The 16,894-nt window shown below is 55.1% G+C and overlaps 2 protein-coding genes across 3 annotated transcripts; one reads left to right on the top strand and one right to left on the bottom strand.

Annotated features, from left to right (window-relative positions):
* The first annotated feature begins 1,507 nt into the window (after nt 1–1,507).
* On the top strand, nt 1,508–2,479 carry LOC135873898 (collagen alpha-1(I) chain-like). Its single transcript, XM_065398506.1, has one exon. It carries the CDS (start codon nt 1,508–1,510, stop codon nt 2,477–2,479), a length of 972 nt encoding a protein of 323 aa, XP_065254578.1.
* An 8,450-nt stretch (nt 2,480–10,929) lies between these two features.
* On the bottom strand, nt 10,930–16,057 carry LOC135875248 (zinc finger protein 777-like). Of its 2 annotated transcripts, XM_065400252.1 has the most exons (5): nt 15,856–16,057; nt 14,803–14,929; nt 13,794–13,907; nt 12,649–12,759; nt 10,930–12,159 (listed from the first exon to the last, which is right to left on the bottom strand). In XM_065400252.1, the coding sequence occupies exons 1-5, from the start codon at nt 16,009–16,011 to the stop codon at nt 11,207–11,209; spliced, it is 1,461 nt and encodes a 486-aa protein (XP_065256324.1). In that variant the 5' UTR covers nt 16,012–16,057; the 3' UTR covers nt 10,930–11,206. The 2 variants fall into 2 exon arrangements, with proteins under 2 accessions (XP_065256324.1, XP_065256325.1); XM_065400253.1 differs by lacking the exon at nt 13,794–13,907.
* Between the last annotated feature and the right edge of the window lie 837 nt (nt 16,058–16,894).

The following is a 16,894-nucleotide window of genomic DNA, read 5'->3' as shown; positions in this document are numbered from 1 at the left end:
CCTACACAGCTCTCTACAAGCCCAAGCTGTGCCTCCCTTGTATATACTGCTAGATTTAGCAGTGTAGTGTCCCACTGTCTCCCTGCTGCTGGAGCATTTCACCACTGCAAGGAAAGGCTCTAGCAGTGGGGAAGACAGTGGGGAAAGGCTCCAGCAGATCTCTGCAGCGAGGAAAGGCTCTGGCAGCAGGGAACTGCCGGAGTCTTTCCCCACCACAGTGAAAGACTCCAGCAGCGGGGAAAGGCTCTGGCAGGGAAGAGGCAGCAGGAAAGGTTCCAGCAACTCCTCACTGCAGAAGCCTTTCCCCGCTGCCTCCCCCTGCTAAAGCCTTTCATTGCTGGGTGTAGCTACATACTGCAGGGTGGTTGCAGCCTACCTATCACTGCAGCGTGCAGCTACACATACCCTACAAGCCGTGGCCAGTGGTGTGCAACGTAGACATACCTTCAGATGAGAGAGAAAAAGTGAGAACCTGACTCTTTGTGTCAAGTATCAGAAGGGTAGCCGTGTTAGTCTGAATCTGTAAAAAGCAACAGAGGGTCCTGTGGCACCTTTAAGACTAACAGAAGTATTGGGAGCATAAGCTTTGCATCTGAAGAAGTGAGGTTCTTACCCACGAAAGCTTATGCTCCCAATACTTCTGTTAGTCTTAAAGGTGCCACAGGACCCTCTGTGACTCTTTGTGGTAATTTAACATTCCTTAATACTTTCCACAAGCGTCATGGTATTAACAAGAGAATACTGGACTTTCCTTCTTCGTAGATTTCGCCCACAGAATTAGTTTAATAGGCATTTTTGATATCCGGTCCTTGACTTTGTGTACATGTTTTGCACACACTGGTAAAGAAGGCACATTCCATTCCACCTAGAGGTCTCTCTGTTTAGGGATCCCAGTAAATATGTATACCTTTTATGAAAAGCTTTTGAACTCTGGGGGATTAAAGTAGCTATACAAAGAATAATAAAATCCAAGTAATTAAATTAGAGAAACAAAGCCACCATTACTAACAACACAGAGCCCTTAAGGTCTGTTATGATGTGAAATATAAGTCACAGAAATGGGGTTGTGGAGTTATCGGTCAAGTCAACAGACACTTTAAGATTTCACCCCTCCAGTCCAGACTATGAGAGAAACAAAAGATAAAAGCTCCACACCTGAAGTGTTGTGAAATAAAAGAGAATGTATTATTAACCATCATCATTAAGCAGAAACATTAGAGAGAGGGACTCTCCAATAGTCACAAGGTCCCATAAAGCTCATTTCTGCCACCTCTGGAAGGCGGCTGCGATGCTACTCTGTGTGTGCGCAACACAATACCCTGAGTTATGGTTCAACAACAAATGGGTATGAAGTGCTCTCCTCGAGCTCCGCAGCAGAAGCCCGATCCCGCTATCCTAGCCAGGCTGGGGCGTTGGCTGCTGCCAGGGCAGGCCCGGCTGGGAGGTCGGTCTCCTGCAACTGGGGGAACAGCAAAGCCCCGGTCCCTGCTCCCCAGACCAGCAGCAAATGGCCCCGCACAAGCGGAGCTGCCCCCAGTGTCTGAGAAACACCAGCCAGACCATTCTTGCTCCCGCCTCCGCCCCAGGGGTTCAGGACCCCCCTCCCCATTCAGCTTCCAGCCTGGGCCGTGCGTGCCCTGCCCCGGGAGCGAGCGGGCAGCACCGCGCTCCCCGGGTCCAGGCCAGGGAGAAGCTCGCGAGGGCCCACTGTCCAGGCTCCTCCGCCAGGCGGTTTCCTGCCCCGCTCGGGGAGCCCCCGCCGGGCCCTTACCTGGGCAGCGGCCCGCTCGGCCATGGCCCTTTGTTCCCGGCCCAGGCGCAGCCGGAGCTCGGCCGGGCGGGAGGATCTGGAGCTCGCCCCTCACCGCGGCCCAGGGGCGGACATGAGCGTTTCCCCGCGCGCCCGCCCGGGGCAGCGCCCCGGGCCCGAGGAGCTCTGCTGCCGGCTGGCCGGGCTGGCGGCGGGAAGGGCCGGGCAGGCACCGGGCGAGGCTGCTCCGCAGGGACCCGGGGAAGTCACGACGAGACTCGCCCGCCGGCCGGCTCAGGGAACGAGCCGCGCGGCTGGATCCCAACGGGGCCAGGCCCGGCCCGGCCGAGCCCGAGCTCCGCTCCCGCTCCGGGCTGGGCAGAGTCCCGGCGCCTCCTCGCCACGGGCCGGCCCCGCTGCCGGGCGGAGCAGAGCGAGCGCAGCCGGGAGCCGCGGACTCGCTGGCAGGGTCCGGGAGCTGCGTGCGGGGAGGAGCCGGCCGGGGAGCGGGGCCGGCAGCGGCCCCTGGCGGCGGGTGGGGCGCAGGGCACCGGCCGGGCTGGAGCGGGGCCCCCGCGGGGCAGGTGGCTGCAGAGCCGCGATGGCTCCTGCGCCGCCACCTCCCCTTCCACTGCAGCCGGGCCGGGGGTTCCTGCGAGCCCCGGCTCCCGGAGTCAGGGGATCCCAGGCGGAGCTCAGCCTCCAGGAACAACGCGCTGCTTCGGCTAAGGGGCCGTGACAGCCGCTCTCCCCCTAGGCAGCTGCCCATCAACCGGGGCCTCCCCGGCTCTCTGGGGTCCCAGGGCTGGGCTCTGCGCTACTCACTAGCGGTGCCGCCCCCTGGCTGCCTCGGGGAGTCGGGAACCCGGGGTCCCGCCCCAGGCGGGCTCAGGTACCCCCGGGGCTCACTCCAGGACCAGTCTCAAATCCCCTCCATCCCCTCTCCTGACTCCTCGAGGGCCGGAGCAGCGATCCCGGCCCCTCTGTACCGCACTGACCCGGGGAGGGGGCCTAGGAAGGGACGGGGCAGGCGGGTTTGCAGCAGTGACACCATCCGACCCCCAGGTACCACAGCGGGGGGTTCCCTGCGTTCACCGGCCCAGCTTGCTCCGCACTCCCGGGCTCTGTCACGTGGGGGGGGGGACCCACGTACCTGGCTGAGGCAGCGCAGGCCTGAGGCGGCGGGGAGGGGCCGATGCGCCGGGGCGCTCCGCTCTCTGCGGCAGCAAGGGGCCTGACTCCCCTGGAGTAGCTCAGCAAACCCCTGTCAGGGCAAAATAGACACGGGGGGGTCCCTCTACTCCCCCTCAGGCAGGGGAGAGGTACGGGGGGGTCACCCATGCTTCTCCGTCGGGCAGAGCGGGAGGCAGTCAGGGCATCGCCTGTGCCGCCCCCCCCCCCCCCGCGCACAGCGGGAAGGGCATCCCCCCCTTCGGCAGACGGGAGGGGAAGGCAGTGGGGGGGGCATCGCCCACGCTTCCCTCGGGCGGGGGGCAGGCAATTGCGGGATGGGGGGGCTGCCTGCATCCCGCTCCAGCAAGGCAGGCTGGGGAGGTCACCTGTCTTCTCCAGCATGGCGGGGAGGCAGTCAGGGGGGAACCGCCCATGCCCATCTCAGGCGGGGAGAGTCTGGGGACGGCCCGTGCTCCCCTCAGGCGGGGAGAGTCTGGGGACGGCCCGTGCTCCCCTCAGGCGGGGGAGAGACAGTGGGGGGGGGGTGAGTGCACCCCTCAGGCCGGGGAGAGACAGTGGGGGGTGAGCGCACGCTTCAGGCGGGGGAGAGACAGTGGGGGGGGTGAATGCACCCCTCAGGCGGGGGAGAGACAGTGGGGGGTGAGCGCACCCTTCAGGCGGGGGAGAGACAGTGTGGGGGGGGTGAGCGCACCCCTCAGGCAGGGGAGATACAGTGTGTGGGGGGTGAGTGCACCTCTCAGGCGGGGGAGAGACAGTGGGGGGTGGCGCGTGCTCCCCTCAGGCAGGGGAGAGACAGTGTGGGGGGGGGTAAGTGCACCCGTCAGGCAGGGGGGAGAGACAGTGGGGGGGGGGGTGAGCGATCCCCTCAGGCAGGGGAGAGACAGTGGGGGGTGGCGCGTGCTCCCCTCAGGCAGGGGAGAGACAGTGGGGGGGTGAGCGATCCCCTCAGGCAGGGGAGAGACAGTGGGGGGTGGCGCGTGCTCCCCTCAGGTGGGGGAGAGACAGTGGGGGGTGGCGCGTGCTCCCCTCAGGCAGGGGAGAGACAGTGGGGGGGGGGTGAGCGATCCCCTCAGGCGGGGGAGAGACAGTGGGGGGGGGTGAGTGCACCCCTCAGGCCGGGGAGAGACAGTGGGGGGTGAGCGCACGCTTCAGGCGGGGGAGAGACAGTGGGGGGGGTGAATGCACCCCTCAGGCGGGGGAGAGACAGTGGGGGGTGAGCGCACCCTTCAGGCGGGGGAGAGACAGTGTGGGGGGGGTGAGCGCACCCCTCAGGCAGGGGAGATACAGTGTGTGGGGGGTGAGTGCACCTCTCAGGCGGGGGAGAGACAGTGGGGGGTGGCGCGTGCTCCCCTCAGGCAGGGGAGAGACAGTGTGGGGGGGTAAGTGCACCCGTCAGGCAGGGGGGAGAGACAGTGGGGGGGGGGGGTGAGCGATCCCCTCAGGCAGGGGAGAGACAGTGGGGGGTGGCGCGTGCTCCCCTCAGGCAGGGGAGAGACAGTGGGGGGGGTGAGCGATCCCCTCAGGCAGGGGAGAGACAGTGGGGGGTGGCGCGTGCTCCCCTCAGGTGGGGGAGAGACAGTGGGGGGTGGCGCGTGCTCCCCTCAGGCAGGGGAGAGACAGTGGGGGGGGGTGAGCGATCCCCTCAGGCGGGGGAGAGACAGTGTGGGGGGGGTGAGCGATCCCCTCAGGCGGGGGAGAGACAGTGGGGGGGTGAGCGATCCCCTCAGGCGGGGGAGAGAGACAGTGTGGGGGGGTGAGCGATCCCCTCAGGCGGGGGGGAGACAGTGGGGGGGGTGAGTGCACCCCTCAGGCAGGGGAGAGACAGTGGGGGGGGGTGAGCGATCCCCTCAGGCGGGGGAGAGACACAGTGGGGGGGGTGAGCGATCCCCTCAGGCGGGGGAGAGACAGTGGGGAGTGGGCGTGGCCCCTGCTTCCCTCAGGCGGGAGGGGGGGAATTGGCCGCAGCTGCATTCCCCTCATGTGGGGGCGGGGGGCACGCGCTCCCCTCTGGCAGAGCTGACCTCCCCTCCTCCCCACTCCGATTGGCTTAGGCAGCCCTCCATCCTCCAGGGTTCACCCAATCACAAGGCTCCAACTCCCTGGGCCAGGTGAGCACCCTGCAGCCTTCCCCCATCTCCTCTCATCTGCCCGGCAACAAGCCTGGCTCCCTTCTTCCTCACACCCCTTAGCCCGGGTTAGGCTGATAACCCTGAGGGCTGCAGCAGAAACCTTGGACATGGGTGCAGGCCTGCAGTAAGATCTGCCGCCCCCATCCTCACTTCTGGGTAACACTGCAGCCAGGTTAGCTGGGCCGGCCTTGAAAGCCCCTTGCTCCCAGGGCCGGCAGGGCTGTGTAGATCGGCCCTAACCCCGTCACGCTGGACTCTCATTCGCTTGTCTGAGAACGAGGATCCCCAGCCCTGCAGAAGGGTGGTGTAGCTTGAAAGAACGGCCAAACTGGGTCAGCCCAAAGGTCCATCCAGCCCCCTATCCTGTCTTCTGACAGCGACTTGTTTCTTTTACCACCAGAGAAAAGATACAACCTCGCCCACCTTGTCTCTCTCACACCAACGCCCTTGAGGAATTCCGAAAATTCTCACAAGGTACCAGGTCTTCCCTTTTATTAGTAGTCAGAGCAGCAGCCCTGGAGGCCCCCAGAGAGATTGGGAACCGGGCGCTGTACAGTCACATCGTGAGATGGTCTCTGCCCCAAGGGCTTCACAATCCAAGACAGGGAGAGGAACAGAGGCACAGAAACTGGCCCAGGATCACCCAGCAGCTCAGTGGCTGAGCTAGAAATACACCCCTCAGTTAACTGCCCTACCCCCCAGTCTCCTCTTTTTAAGCAATGCACCATGTTGCTCAGTGACACTAGGTTTTTCCTATAGTGCCTCTCACTGTAGTATGGGAGTGCCAAATGGGCAGTTTAGATCTGCAGAGCACAGTCCACTGCCCAGCCAAGCTAGGAGTACCACCCAGAATGACTGGCTCTGGGCAGCTACATGGTACGTCAGAATCCATAACCCTTTAATCTATAACTTCACTTGGAGTCCCACGGTCATGACAAGCCCCCCCACCCCCCCACCCGCCAGAGATGACCGACAGCCAGTCTCAGTGCCCAGTCAGAAGCTCTGCAGCCACAATCCCCATGCCAGGTTCCCACAGAGTTGTTTCTGGCACTAGGAGGGGTCCTGATCCCAAAGGGGCATTCATCGCAGTGACAAGCCGTAGACAGCAGGTCCCTCCAGTGGGATAGAACGACATCTCGATCAGCAGCCTGAGCCCTCACTTCCCCTTTTCTGGGGCAGGGCCTGCAGTTCCAGGATGGATTCTAGGATATCAGCAATATCCACTCCCCAATGCCTGGACTCTGCTGGAATTCTGCTCGCCACAGTCTCCAGTCCTGGCCACCAATTGATTCAGCAAGATTTCAATCAAATTAGACTTTCTGATGGAATGAATCACTTCTCTCCTCCACGTTGAGATGAATATAGGAAACGGCAGCAGTTCCCAGGGAGTTCCAGGATGCTCATTACAAAATCCCAGAATATCCTTCTGGCCACACACAGCATGGCAGGTGTCAAAGGATTTACCTCTAGAGTGCCCCCTTTGGGGCGTGGGTAGGGGCACCTCCTTTTGTTCCCGGTGTCTTCCTTTGGGTGCTGGGGTTGTTACAGAGTTGATCTGCAGAGGAGCTGTGTGTTTCCAGATACAAGTCTCAGGAGAGTAGTTCTGCCCTCCCCCAGCAGTCGTTGAACAAAAAGGGAAAGTAGAACAGTCCTGCAACCCCAACGCAGTCTGGATCCACCCGGCTTGTCTTGCAAGGCAAACAAGTCAGTCTCTTAAGTCAAAGGTGGGTTTCTTTAACCCCTTGTCAGTCTGAGAGGCCCAGGCTGAGCGTCCTGGGCTCTAAGGAACTAAAACAATTCCAAGAAGGTTCCTCTGCTTATCCAGAGGACTTGGGCAGCAGAGGATCTTCCGCAGCCTTCCTAGTCAGCATCCTGGTTCTGTGGATTCAGGGAGCTCCAGGCCCTGGCTCTGCTTCCCCCTGAGTGCCACCCTTACAGGGCTTGGTACCTCTCTTTTAGGGAGCTGCCCTTCTCCCGGTGCAGCAGGTTTCACAGATGTGCCAGTTTGGGAGCTGATTGTGCCTATGGGTGCTTATTAACCCCTTCCTGACTGAGGTGGGCACTTGCTCCACCACATCAAGTGCTTCCCACAACTACCCCTCCTCCCACTCTGGGGAGCTGTGCTAAACATGTATGGGCTAGGCACCACAATGCAGTGGTACAGAAATGGCTGGGGGCAGCACAAATGTCCCGCACACAATGGCCCAGCTAACACTGGTGAGGGATATGGAGATGCTGAACTGTTGCAGTAACCATTGATTCTGGCAACACTTAGCTTCACCATTTCAGCTTGAAGTGATGCCTGTCTCTCCAAAGTGTGGACCTAAAGTGGGGCAGACTGCTGCACTGGCTCCATCAGAGACAAGCTAGCTTTGTTGGCACAGGTGTTACACTCAGACACAAGGCTTTGCACAGACATAGCAGGCTTAAACCACAGTAACCCATAGTAGATAGCCCTGGAGGAAAGGAGAACCCTCTAAAGCAGTGGCTCTCAACCTTTCCAAACTACTGTACCCCTTTCAAGCGTCTGATTTGTCTTGTGTACCCCAAGTTTTACCTCACTTAAAAATTACTTGCTTACAAAATCAGATATAAAAATATAAAAATGTCACAGCATTTATAAAATAAGTAAATTGGAATATTGTACTTACATTTCAGTGTATAGTATATAGAGCAGTATAAACAAGTCACTGTCTCTATGAAGTTTTAGTTTGTACTGACTTCACTAGTGCTTTTTATGTAGCCTGTTGTAAAACTAGGCAAATCTCTAGATGAGTTGATGTACCCCCTGGAAGACCTCTGCGTCCCCCCTGGGGTATGCGGACCCCTGGTTGAGAACCGCTGCTCTAGAGGGATCCAAGCTGGATTATTACAGCCGGTGGTATGAAAACATACAGGTCTCTCTCACTCCATGGGTGAAACTGGGAATGTCTACGCTGCAATTAGACACCCACTGCTGGCCCGTGCCAGCTGACTCGGCTAAGGGGCTGTTTAATTGCAGTGTGTAGACATTCACCTCTCAGGTCCTAGATGCCAGGCTCCAGCCCAAGCTTGAATGTCTACACTGCAATTAGCCTAAGCCAGCTGCCACGGGCGTCTAACTGCAGTGTAGACATACCCGCAGTGGCTTCAACCTGGCAATAAAACGAAGCTGAATATCCGAACCTTCTTGAGCCAATTGATGCCTGGGAAACACCTGCTAAATACCAACTTTGGTGCAGCCCTGCCTGGCCAGGGCATTTCCTAAACCCACTCACAGGTTGCAGGCCCATGTGATGGATCAGAAAAATTATTTCCACCCCCTCTCTCTGGGGTGTAGGAAGCTCAGCCTGCCTCCCCCCAAAAGCAGCTGCTGAGACATGGATACACCCACTCTGTTCTGCTGGGGGCCTTTCTTCAATCATGGCCACAACAGAACACAGCCTGTCTTTCTGAAATCTTCTTGTGGAGGTCTAGCGGTCAACTCAGACTTAACATGGCCAAAACAGAGCTCCTGATCTTTCCCCCAAAGCTCTCCCCTCGCCCCTTCTATCACTGGATAATATTTTTGACTCGGCTCTCTCCTTTAAATCGGACGTCCAGGCCATGTCTATATCTTGCCATTTCTTACCACACCACATCTCCAGTGTCTGACCTTTCATTTCTGCCCATGTGGCCAGAATTATTGTCCAAGCTTTGATCATCTCACATCTTGACTCTCTCTTCCTCAATGTCAGCAATCTCGCAGCCCTCAGACACATTCAAAATGGTGTGGCTAAAGTCCTGTTCCTGGTTCATCACTGTCATCCTCTCTTTCCCTCCACTGGCCCCTCCTCTTGTATCACATCAAACACAAAGTCCTCCACAATGTAGCCCTACCCGATCGGACCTCTTCCCTCAGCGCAACGTTGACTCAGCCTTTGCTCCACCAATGATGCCAGCTTCCACTGCTGATTCTCCACTTCTCTCACAACACCACTTACTTGTGGGGAAAGCTCCCAGTCAAAATCCATAAAGCCACCACACCTTGTCCTTCAAATCTCTCCTCAAAACTCACGTCTTCCAAAATGCACATTGGAAACTGATAATGGCTAGGCAGGTGGAGAGCATCCGGCTAAATATTTGTAGTCTCCCCCACTCATTTGTCTCATCTATCTGTTGCATCTTGTCTTGCAAACTGTAGGCTCTTTGGGGCAGGGACTGTCCTGTATTACGTCTATACAGTGAACAGCACAATGGGGCCCTGACCTGGTTGCGGCCTTGAGGTGCTACCACAATATCAATGTTATAATTTAACAATAAAGGACCCTTGGGCCAGGATGCTGCTCAGGGAAACCAGCTTCTGGCTCTACATCTGTGTGAACAACATGGCGTAGGTGAGTCTCAAAGACTTCTACATGCACAACAAGCTGGTCTCAGCCCCACCGTTCCCTCCTAGCTTGTGTAGGCTGGGCCCAAACCCCCTTTCTCTCACTGGTGAGCACTTATCCTATGCTCAGTCCCCCGGAAATCAATGGGGCCAGTAACTGCTCCATTATGGGGGTATGGAATTCACAATCAGGCAGATATGGAGGGTACCTCTGAGGATCTTAATCATCTGACAATTTTTTCAATAAGCTTTTTTTTGTAATTATCTCAAAGACTTCAAGTAAGAATTCTTTTTAAATCACTCCCCATGTATCACGGCATTTCAGACCAGACGGATAAGTGCAATGAAACGTACTGATGCTGCGCGGCAGGCTGAGCTGCATTTGGCAGATGGTCTGTTTCTGATGGTATCTTTGTTTTGCTGTTGATTGTACATTTTATTATTGTGCATTTTGAAAAGAGGATTTGAGACAACGCACATGTGAATGACTCTCAGGGCAACAGCTCTACTCACATGGATACGAACAGAGCAGTGGTTCTCAACCTATTTATCATTGTGGGCCATATATGAGGCCCACAACGTGTTACCTGGGCCACAGGTTGAGAACCAAAGCGCGCGCCCATCCCTCCCCCCTCCGAATTTCCCCCCACAGACCCTCTTAACCTCAGTGCCTCCCACTCAGAGACCCCTCGACAGAGTGGGGCCAGGAGCAGAGCCCCGGGCAGGGGGCCAGGCAGCAGGGACCCTGGACCCCACTGTGTGTGGTCGGGCAGGAGCCCCGACCCTGGACCCGGCCGCATGGGGCCGGGTGGCAGGGCAGCTGGGCAGCAGGCCGGACCCAAACCCCGGACCCCAGACCTTTTGGGGCCAGGCGGTAGCCCTGGACCCCCCAGACTCCCTGCTGTGCGGGGCCGGGCAGCAGCCCTGGACCCACGCCGCACCAGGCAGCCCGGCCCCCACCGTGCAGCCCGGCCCCCACCGTGCAGCCCGGAAGCCTTTAGCTGTGTGCTAATTGGGCCGCATGCAGGCCGCAGGTTTAGAACTACTGGAACAGAGGAATGTAAATATTAACCAGCTACTTCCCTTGGGGGACAGGCCCAGGTGGACGAGTCCCCGTTCGACCCCCTTCTGGAAAGTCAATGGGACTGAGTCACTCAGGCACTGCTGAAAATGTCCCCCAAGCAGTCTGTTACTTCAATGGGCTCCTGGACATTTATCCCGATTTCACGATGCTCACAGGTTAATAGCAGCCCTGTGATGTCTCCAGCACGGAATCCATCATTTGAATGGTGCCTGAGACAGCCCCAAGGGAAAGATGTCCGCTGCCATCAAGAACACTGAACATGAGCCAGTGACAATGATTAAAAATTGTAAAAGTGAACGTGTTCCATTAACTGACAGAGATGGTTTCCCCTTTCCAAAGGGCACCTTACCTGCATACCACAAGCTGGGAATCCTGATTGACAGGCCAAACACCTATGAACACTGAAAAATAGCTCTCGTTGGTTTAAGAAAGATGCAACTACCTTTAGTGTAATGAATTAGCAAGAGAGAAACACAGGAAAAGAACAACAAGCTTCCCATGGAGCACTGAGGCTGCCTAGCTGTTTTTTTGCCATAGTGGGAATGGACTCAACTGTTAACAAAGCAGCAGCCTAGACCTCTCCACAGATCATCCTGCTGCCATTTAGTTCTCTGTTCAACACCCAGAGACTTGGTCTCACTCAGATGCCATCATGATCATTGTCCCCAGCCAGAGCTCCCTGGTAGCATTTAACACAGCATCTACGGGGGGAACTCCTTGTGCATCGAGTGCAGCGACACAGGCTCTCCCCTGTGCGCTTTGCCTGGCAGGTCGTGCAAGCGTCTCTGTGCTGCCAGCGTCCCCCAGAGTTTCTCCCCCGTGTGGATGCGTTGGTGTCCCACCAGGTGCTGCTTGCGGGTGAAGCTCTTCCGGCACTCGGTGCACTGGTAGGGCCGCTCTCCCGTGTGCAGGCGCCGGTGGGTCAGGAGGTGCTCCTTCCGCATGAAGGTTTTCCCGCACTCGGTGCAGCCATAGGGTCTCTCCCCAGTGTGGATCATCTGGTGCCTAATGAAGTTCGAATGGTGGTTAAAGCCCCTCCCACATTCGTTGCAGATATACAAGCCAATGTTTTTCCCCGCGTGACTCCTCTGGTGTATCATGAGGTTGATCTTCAGCCGGAAGCTCTTCTTGCACTCAGCACAGGTGTACGGCCGGTCCCCCGTGTGGGAGAGCTGATGTTTGCTGAGGCTCGACTTGTGAGGGAAGCTCCGCTCGCACTCAGGGCAGTTATAGAGTCTCTCCCCCGGCTGGCTCTGTGGGCAGGATTTGAGGCAGTGGTTTTGCTTGGAGCTCTCCCTGCACTCAGGAGGCGTGTAGGCTCCGCCATGGATCCTCTGGTGCAGTACGCACTGCTGCTCGTAGAGGAAGCTTTTCCCACATTCAGAACAGATGTACGGCGCCTCTCCTGGGAGGCTCTCCTCTTGGACAATGATTGTGGTGAAGTTACTGAAGTCTCCCTCGCCTGCAGCCGAGTCCCCCAGTCTGTTCCCATCAGGGTATTCTCCCTGGATGCTGACGTTGCCCTGATCATCACAGATCGGTTCCTGCTCAGGGTACTGGAAAACAGTCTCTTCTGGTCGTCCAGGCAACGTGCTGTACAGCTCCAGGCTCACCGGGATTCCCTCCTCAGCTTTGACTACAGCCTCGTCATCTGCTGGACTCAGAGGAGAAACCAAGAGTTGTTAGTTTTCTGCCCCTTGTCCATCCACCACCTGCCTCTCAGTACCCTGCCAGGCACCATCTGCCTGAGAAAACTGTGTCTCCAACTTACTGCCCCGCTCTAAAACCCCTACACAGGGCGACAGCGAGCAGGGACTTCTGGTGCAATCACAGTACTTCAGTGCCAGCCAAGGAAGAGAGGCGCCAGGCTAAGAGACTTAGAGGAGAACGTCCCTTTGGCATATAAAGGAGAACCACCAATTCCATTCCAACCCACCTTCCAAAGAGCCCCAAAAGAGATGGCTGATTGGAAATCAGGCCTGGTGGGAAGCTGTGACTGAGTCCTGCGAAAGTGATCTGAGAAATGCAGTTTGAGAGAGAGGATTATCTGACAAGACAGGACGCTAAGAGCTGACAAAGGTCTCTCCTGACTGACAGATTCCTGTTGCACTCACTGTTTGAGTCGTTCCAATCACTCACTCACCTGTGTTGGGCTCTGTAGAGATCTCTCTCTCCTCTGAGTCCCACTGATCCCTGATGTACAGGTCTTCTTGTTTTACCCACGATACAGTGTCATGAGTAAGGCTCAGCGATTCTGTTTGCGAGGGGAGAGAAATCGCATTGTGATTAGCTAACATCCACCCACTCACATGTTTTTATTAGCTAACGTTTACCCAGAGCACCCAGGTGCTATACAGAGAGAAAGGGACACAGCCCATGCTGAAAGGTGCTACAGTCTGGGCTAGGTACAACACCATGCAGGGAGAGAGGAGAGCAAGCAAGAGGGTTGCACAAAATAAGGCAGTGAAGATGCAGCTTTTGTTGGTTCCTGATTTTTAGGCCAATAGAGAAGTTTGGTGTGTATGGTGGGGAACCAGGCTGGATTTCACGGCTCTTTGCACTTGCACCCGAACGTTATGGCACTCAGAGTCACTAGTCCCTTTGGAAAATCTTGGCCAGTGGGCAAAGGCTCAGTCCTTACCTTCCTCTATCTCTGCTGAAATATGGGTCCTACCATAATCACGCACCTAGTACAAACCCTTCTATGTTGCATTTCCTAATTCCTGGCCCTCAGCTCCAGGGAGCTCACCCTATTCTGCACCAGAGAAGGAACGTAAGCTTTCCTGGCTTCTTTTCCATCTCCGAACCCCTCCATGGCTCTCTCCATCCTGGCTGGCTGAAGTTAGAGCAAACTGCTTCCAAACCAGCCAACTCTGTGGCTTCACTCATCGCTCTCTCTGTGTCATCCGGTGTACCCGATGAGTAAAGAACCACCTCACACTCCACAGCCAGAGGGAGCTCCTGTTCTTGCAGAGCCCCTCCTTCTCGATCTGTGCATCCAACTCTGTGCAGCACTATTTTACCTACCTATTGTGCTTACAAAGCCTCCATTACTATAATCTGAGACCCCCTCACCCCAAGTATTTATCCTCAGAACACCCTCTGTGAGGAAGGGAAGTGCATTTTGCAGATACGGCATATAGACAACAAGGTTGCAAAGAAAGTCTGTGGCAGAGAAGGAATTGAACCTGGGTCTCCCAAGTCCCCGGCTAGTGCCCTGAGCACTGAGCCATCCTTCCTCTCGTACATCTGCCAGCAAAGCACCTTATGACACTCCACATAACTCACCTGTGCTAGGCTCCATTGGGATCGCGCTCTCCTCGGAGTCCTCCTGAGCCCCCCCCCACGGCTCCTCCCCCCGTTCAATCCGGGACAGAAGGTCAGGTTTGGAGATGGCGTAGTCTGTTCATGTGAGAGGACAGGAAGGGGCGGGAGGGTTAGTCATAGGCACGGAGTATTATTTACAGACAACGGTGATTTTAAACCAATCTGCCCTCCCAGTTCAGGTGCAGGGAGGAGCCCTCCATTCCTGCAGGCAGGCAGCCCGGTGAGAAGCCCAGTTTTCTGCGTGCCTATTTCAAGCTGCAGTGCCCTCAGACAAGCCGGGAGAGAGCTGGCGGGTTGCTTCCCCCTCCCCACGCTCCCGAATTCAGACACAACCGAATAAAGCTAGAAGATTTGCTGTGTATCAGTTTCCTGACTATTGCTTCCTTCCTTCTCCTGAGCGTTTAGCTCTTGAGGTTCGTGATGCCAGAAACTGGGAGACATTTTAAAGGCTGGGACTACTAAGGGAGAGAGAGAACACCCAGCACAGCAAAGTAATGACAGCGAGCACCCGAGTCTTCACTCACCACCCTTGGCAAGAGCCCCAGCCCTCCGCCGAGTCCAGCCCATCCAATAGCACATTCACAATGCACAGAGCAGGCCTGGGATAGTCAAACTGTATCAGCACCAGGGTGTGTCGGCTGAACAGGTACGATGATAGGGAACTGTTATTCAGGGCTGGAAAGCTGCAGACAGAGCAATCGCTGCAGATCTCTCATTCTCTGCTGAATGGAAGGAACGAGTGACGCACAAACTGAAGGCTATAAGCGCTGCTCCACTGGAATGATCATTGCTGGTGAAAGGTGCCTGTTGCACCTGTGGACTGAAGGCCTTTATCCACAGAATGGATATAGCACTAGCAACAGCACTGCAAGCTTGCTCTCCTCCCCCAGTCCTAGAAGGACCATCTCTAGGGTTTACTTCCGAGATCACTGACGTTCTAACAGATGAGTGAAAGGAAACTGATCCTTACCCAGTGAGATCAATGATTCATAGTTGCCTTTCATCACATTCTTGTAAAGGTCTTTCTGCCAGTCATCCAATTTCCCCCACTCCTGCTCAGAGAAATAGACGGAAACATCATTGAACGTCACTGGCACCTGAAATCACAAGGGTTAACCATTTGTAATATAGGTAAAGAATTAAAAACAAAACACGATGTTAACATGACAATATCCACTTAACTTAGGGTTTGCCCTTTGTTTCTGGGCCTTCCCTCAGATTTCTATACAGGTAACAATGCCAATATCCAGCCAATCTAGATTAATGCTTGTAGTATGAATACAAGACACTAAATTAAATGCTTTATTTGTGTTCAGACAGTGCCTAAGGGACCCTGTCCTCCAAACCCTCAATCACTCAGGAAGTCTTTACTCATCTGACTTCAGTGGGGCTACACACCTTGAGTTGGTGTGCTAAATCAGATGAGAATCTTGCAATTCAATCTAAAAAAAAAAAAAAAAAAAGAGCAACTCTCTGTGGCAAAATATATCCTTTGTTAACCTTCAGTGCTTATCGTTTCTGTTCCCCTTGGCGCCTAGGATTCATGTTACCCTGACCTGCTCAGATATATAATATAACATAACCTCCTTACCTGAAATTTGTTTTATATACATCAGCAGCTACACCATCAAGGCCTTCCTTGCCTCTTCACTGCTCAGACACCTTGTTTTATTTTTCTCATTAAAGACAAATTTAAAAGAGCAATTCAGCACATCTGCCTGATCATTTATCCATTTCTTTCTCCTTGGATAAATTTGTAAAAGCCCTTCTTATTCCTCTTAGCTCCACAGAAATCAAACTGCCCAGAGATGCAGTGGTGGAACAGAATCCAAATAACTTGGTAAGCAAGGATGGAAGCAGACAGAGAGAGTGGAGGAGGAAAACCACACACTACAAATGATATTAAAATAAAAGAGCACATAAGATACAAGAGAGGATCGTTTCTCTTCAATTCCCCTTTCAATATCTGATCCAGCTTCAAGACATTATAGTTCCCTCTAAGCACCAGCTGGGATATCGTTACCTTGGGGACTTCTCCCTTAGTGCCTGGGGGAAGCCTCAGGATCCAGAAGTTCCTGTTCTTCAGCAGGTTCTCCATGTTCTCCAGCCTCCTCTGCATCAGTCCATATTCCTGGATCAGAGATCCCAGCATGGCCAGTTGGTTACTAAACTCCATCATTCCTTTCTCTGTGTCAGATATTTTCTTCTCAGCTGTCCCTGTTCTGCCCTCCAGACTCAGTAACTGCGTGGCATGGGAATCCACCTTCCTCTCCACGGCTTGAATTGCAGCCACGACAGTCCACAGGGAGATCTCTGCCGTTTGCAGCGGGGTTTCTCCCACAGCCGTTCGTTTGGGGACAACGTGGGGTTGCAGAGGAGCCAAGTGCAGAGACTCCATGTCCCATTCCCGAGCCTGGGTGCAAGGATAGAAATTGAGAGAGTTGAGGTCTCAATCCAACCTAGGAGAGTCTCCTCCAGCCCTTGTCTACATGAGATCGTTGTACCAATTTAACTAAATCAGTTAAGAAACTGCAGTCCCCACATGAGGGCACTTTGACTTCAATATAAAAGTGCCCTATATCCATGTAGCTTAAGTCAGTTCCTTACTGACAGGCAAGGGACGGGGGTAGATTTCTTAGACCACAGTGATAGCAATGTTGAGCCTGCTGGTTTGCCTGTTGTTTTCTATTTTTAAATCAGTGAAATAATTGTACATCTGCCTGGCATATTTTCACAGCTGTTCGTTTTAATTTTATTAATTTTGTGTGTGTGGACACTGTCGTAAAACCGCTAAGATAGCATTTCCCCGCTCAACAGGGGGCGGTAACAGGGAGCATTAGCAGGATGGAAAACACACGAATCTGTTTCAGGGGGCTCTCAGAGGTTTGCATAACGTGGACCGCATCTCAACAGAGGGCTGCGCTCCCGCACATCCCCCTTCCTACCGGCCATCACACAAGAAGAGCCCTGGAGAAAAAGGCAGCTGCTGCTTATGGCAAAGTAACCCGAAGAAAGCAGCGTTGTCGTGTTTGCCTGTAATGCAAGAAGGCGACGATTTGCAA

Source organism: Emys orbicularis, chromosome 2, assembly GCF_028017835.1.
Source record: "Emys orbicularis isolate rEmyOrb1 chromosome 2, rEmyOrb1.hap1, whole genome shotgun sequence".
NCBI lineage: Eukaryota > Metazoa > Chordata > Testudines > Emydidae > Emys > Emys orbicularis.
This window is presented reverse-complemented; position numbering and strand designations above follow the sequence as displayed.

Coding starts and splice junctions, on each gene's coding strand:
- LOC135873898 (XM_065398506.1), top strand. CDS start 1,508: ATGGCCCCGCACAAGCGGAGCTGCCCCCAGTGTCTGAGAAACACCAGC.
- LOC135875248 (XM_065400252.1), bottom strand. CDS start 16,011: ATGATGGAGTTTAGTAACCAACTGGCCATGCTGGGATCTCTGATCCAG. Junction 14,930..15,855: donor CTAAGGGAGAAGTCCCCAAG/GTAACGATATCC, acceptor TTGTGATTTCAG/GTGCCAGTGACGTTCAATGA. Junction 12,760..13,793: donor CCCAATGGAGCCTAGCACAG/GTGAGTTATGTG, acceptor CCTCGCAAACAG/AATCGCTGAGCCTTACTCAT.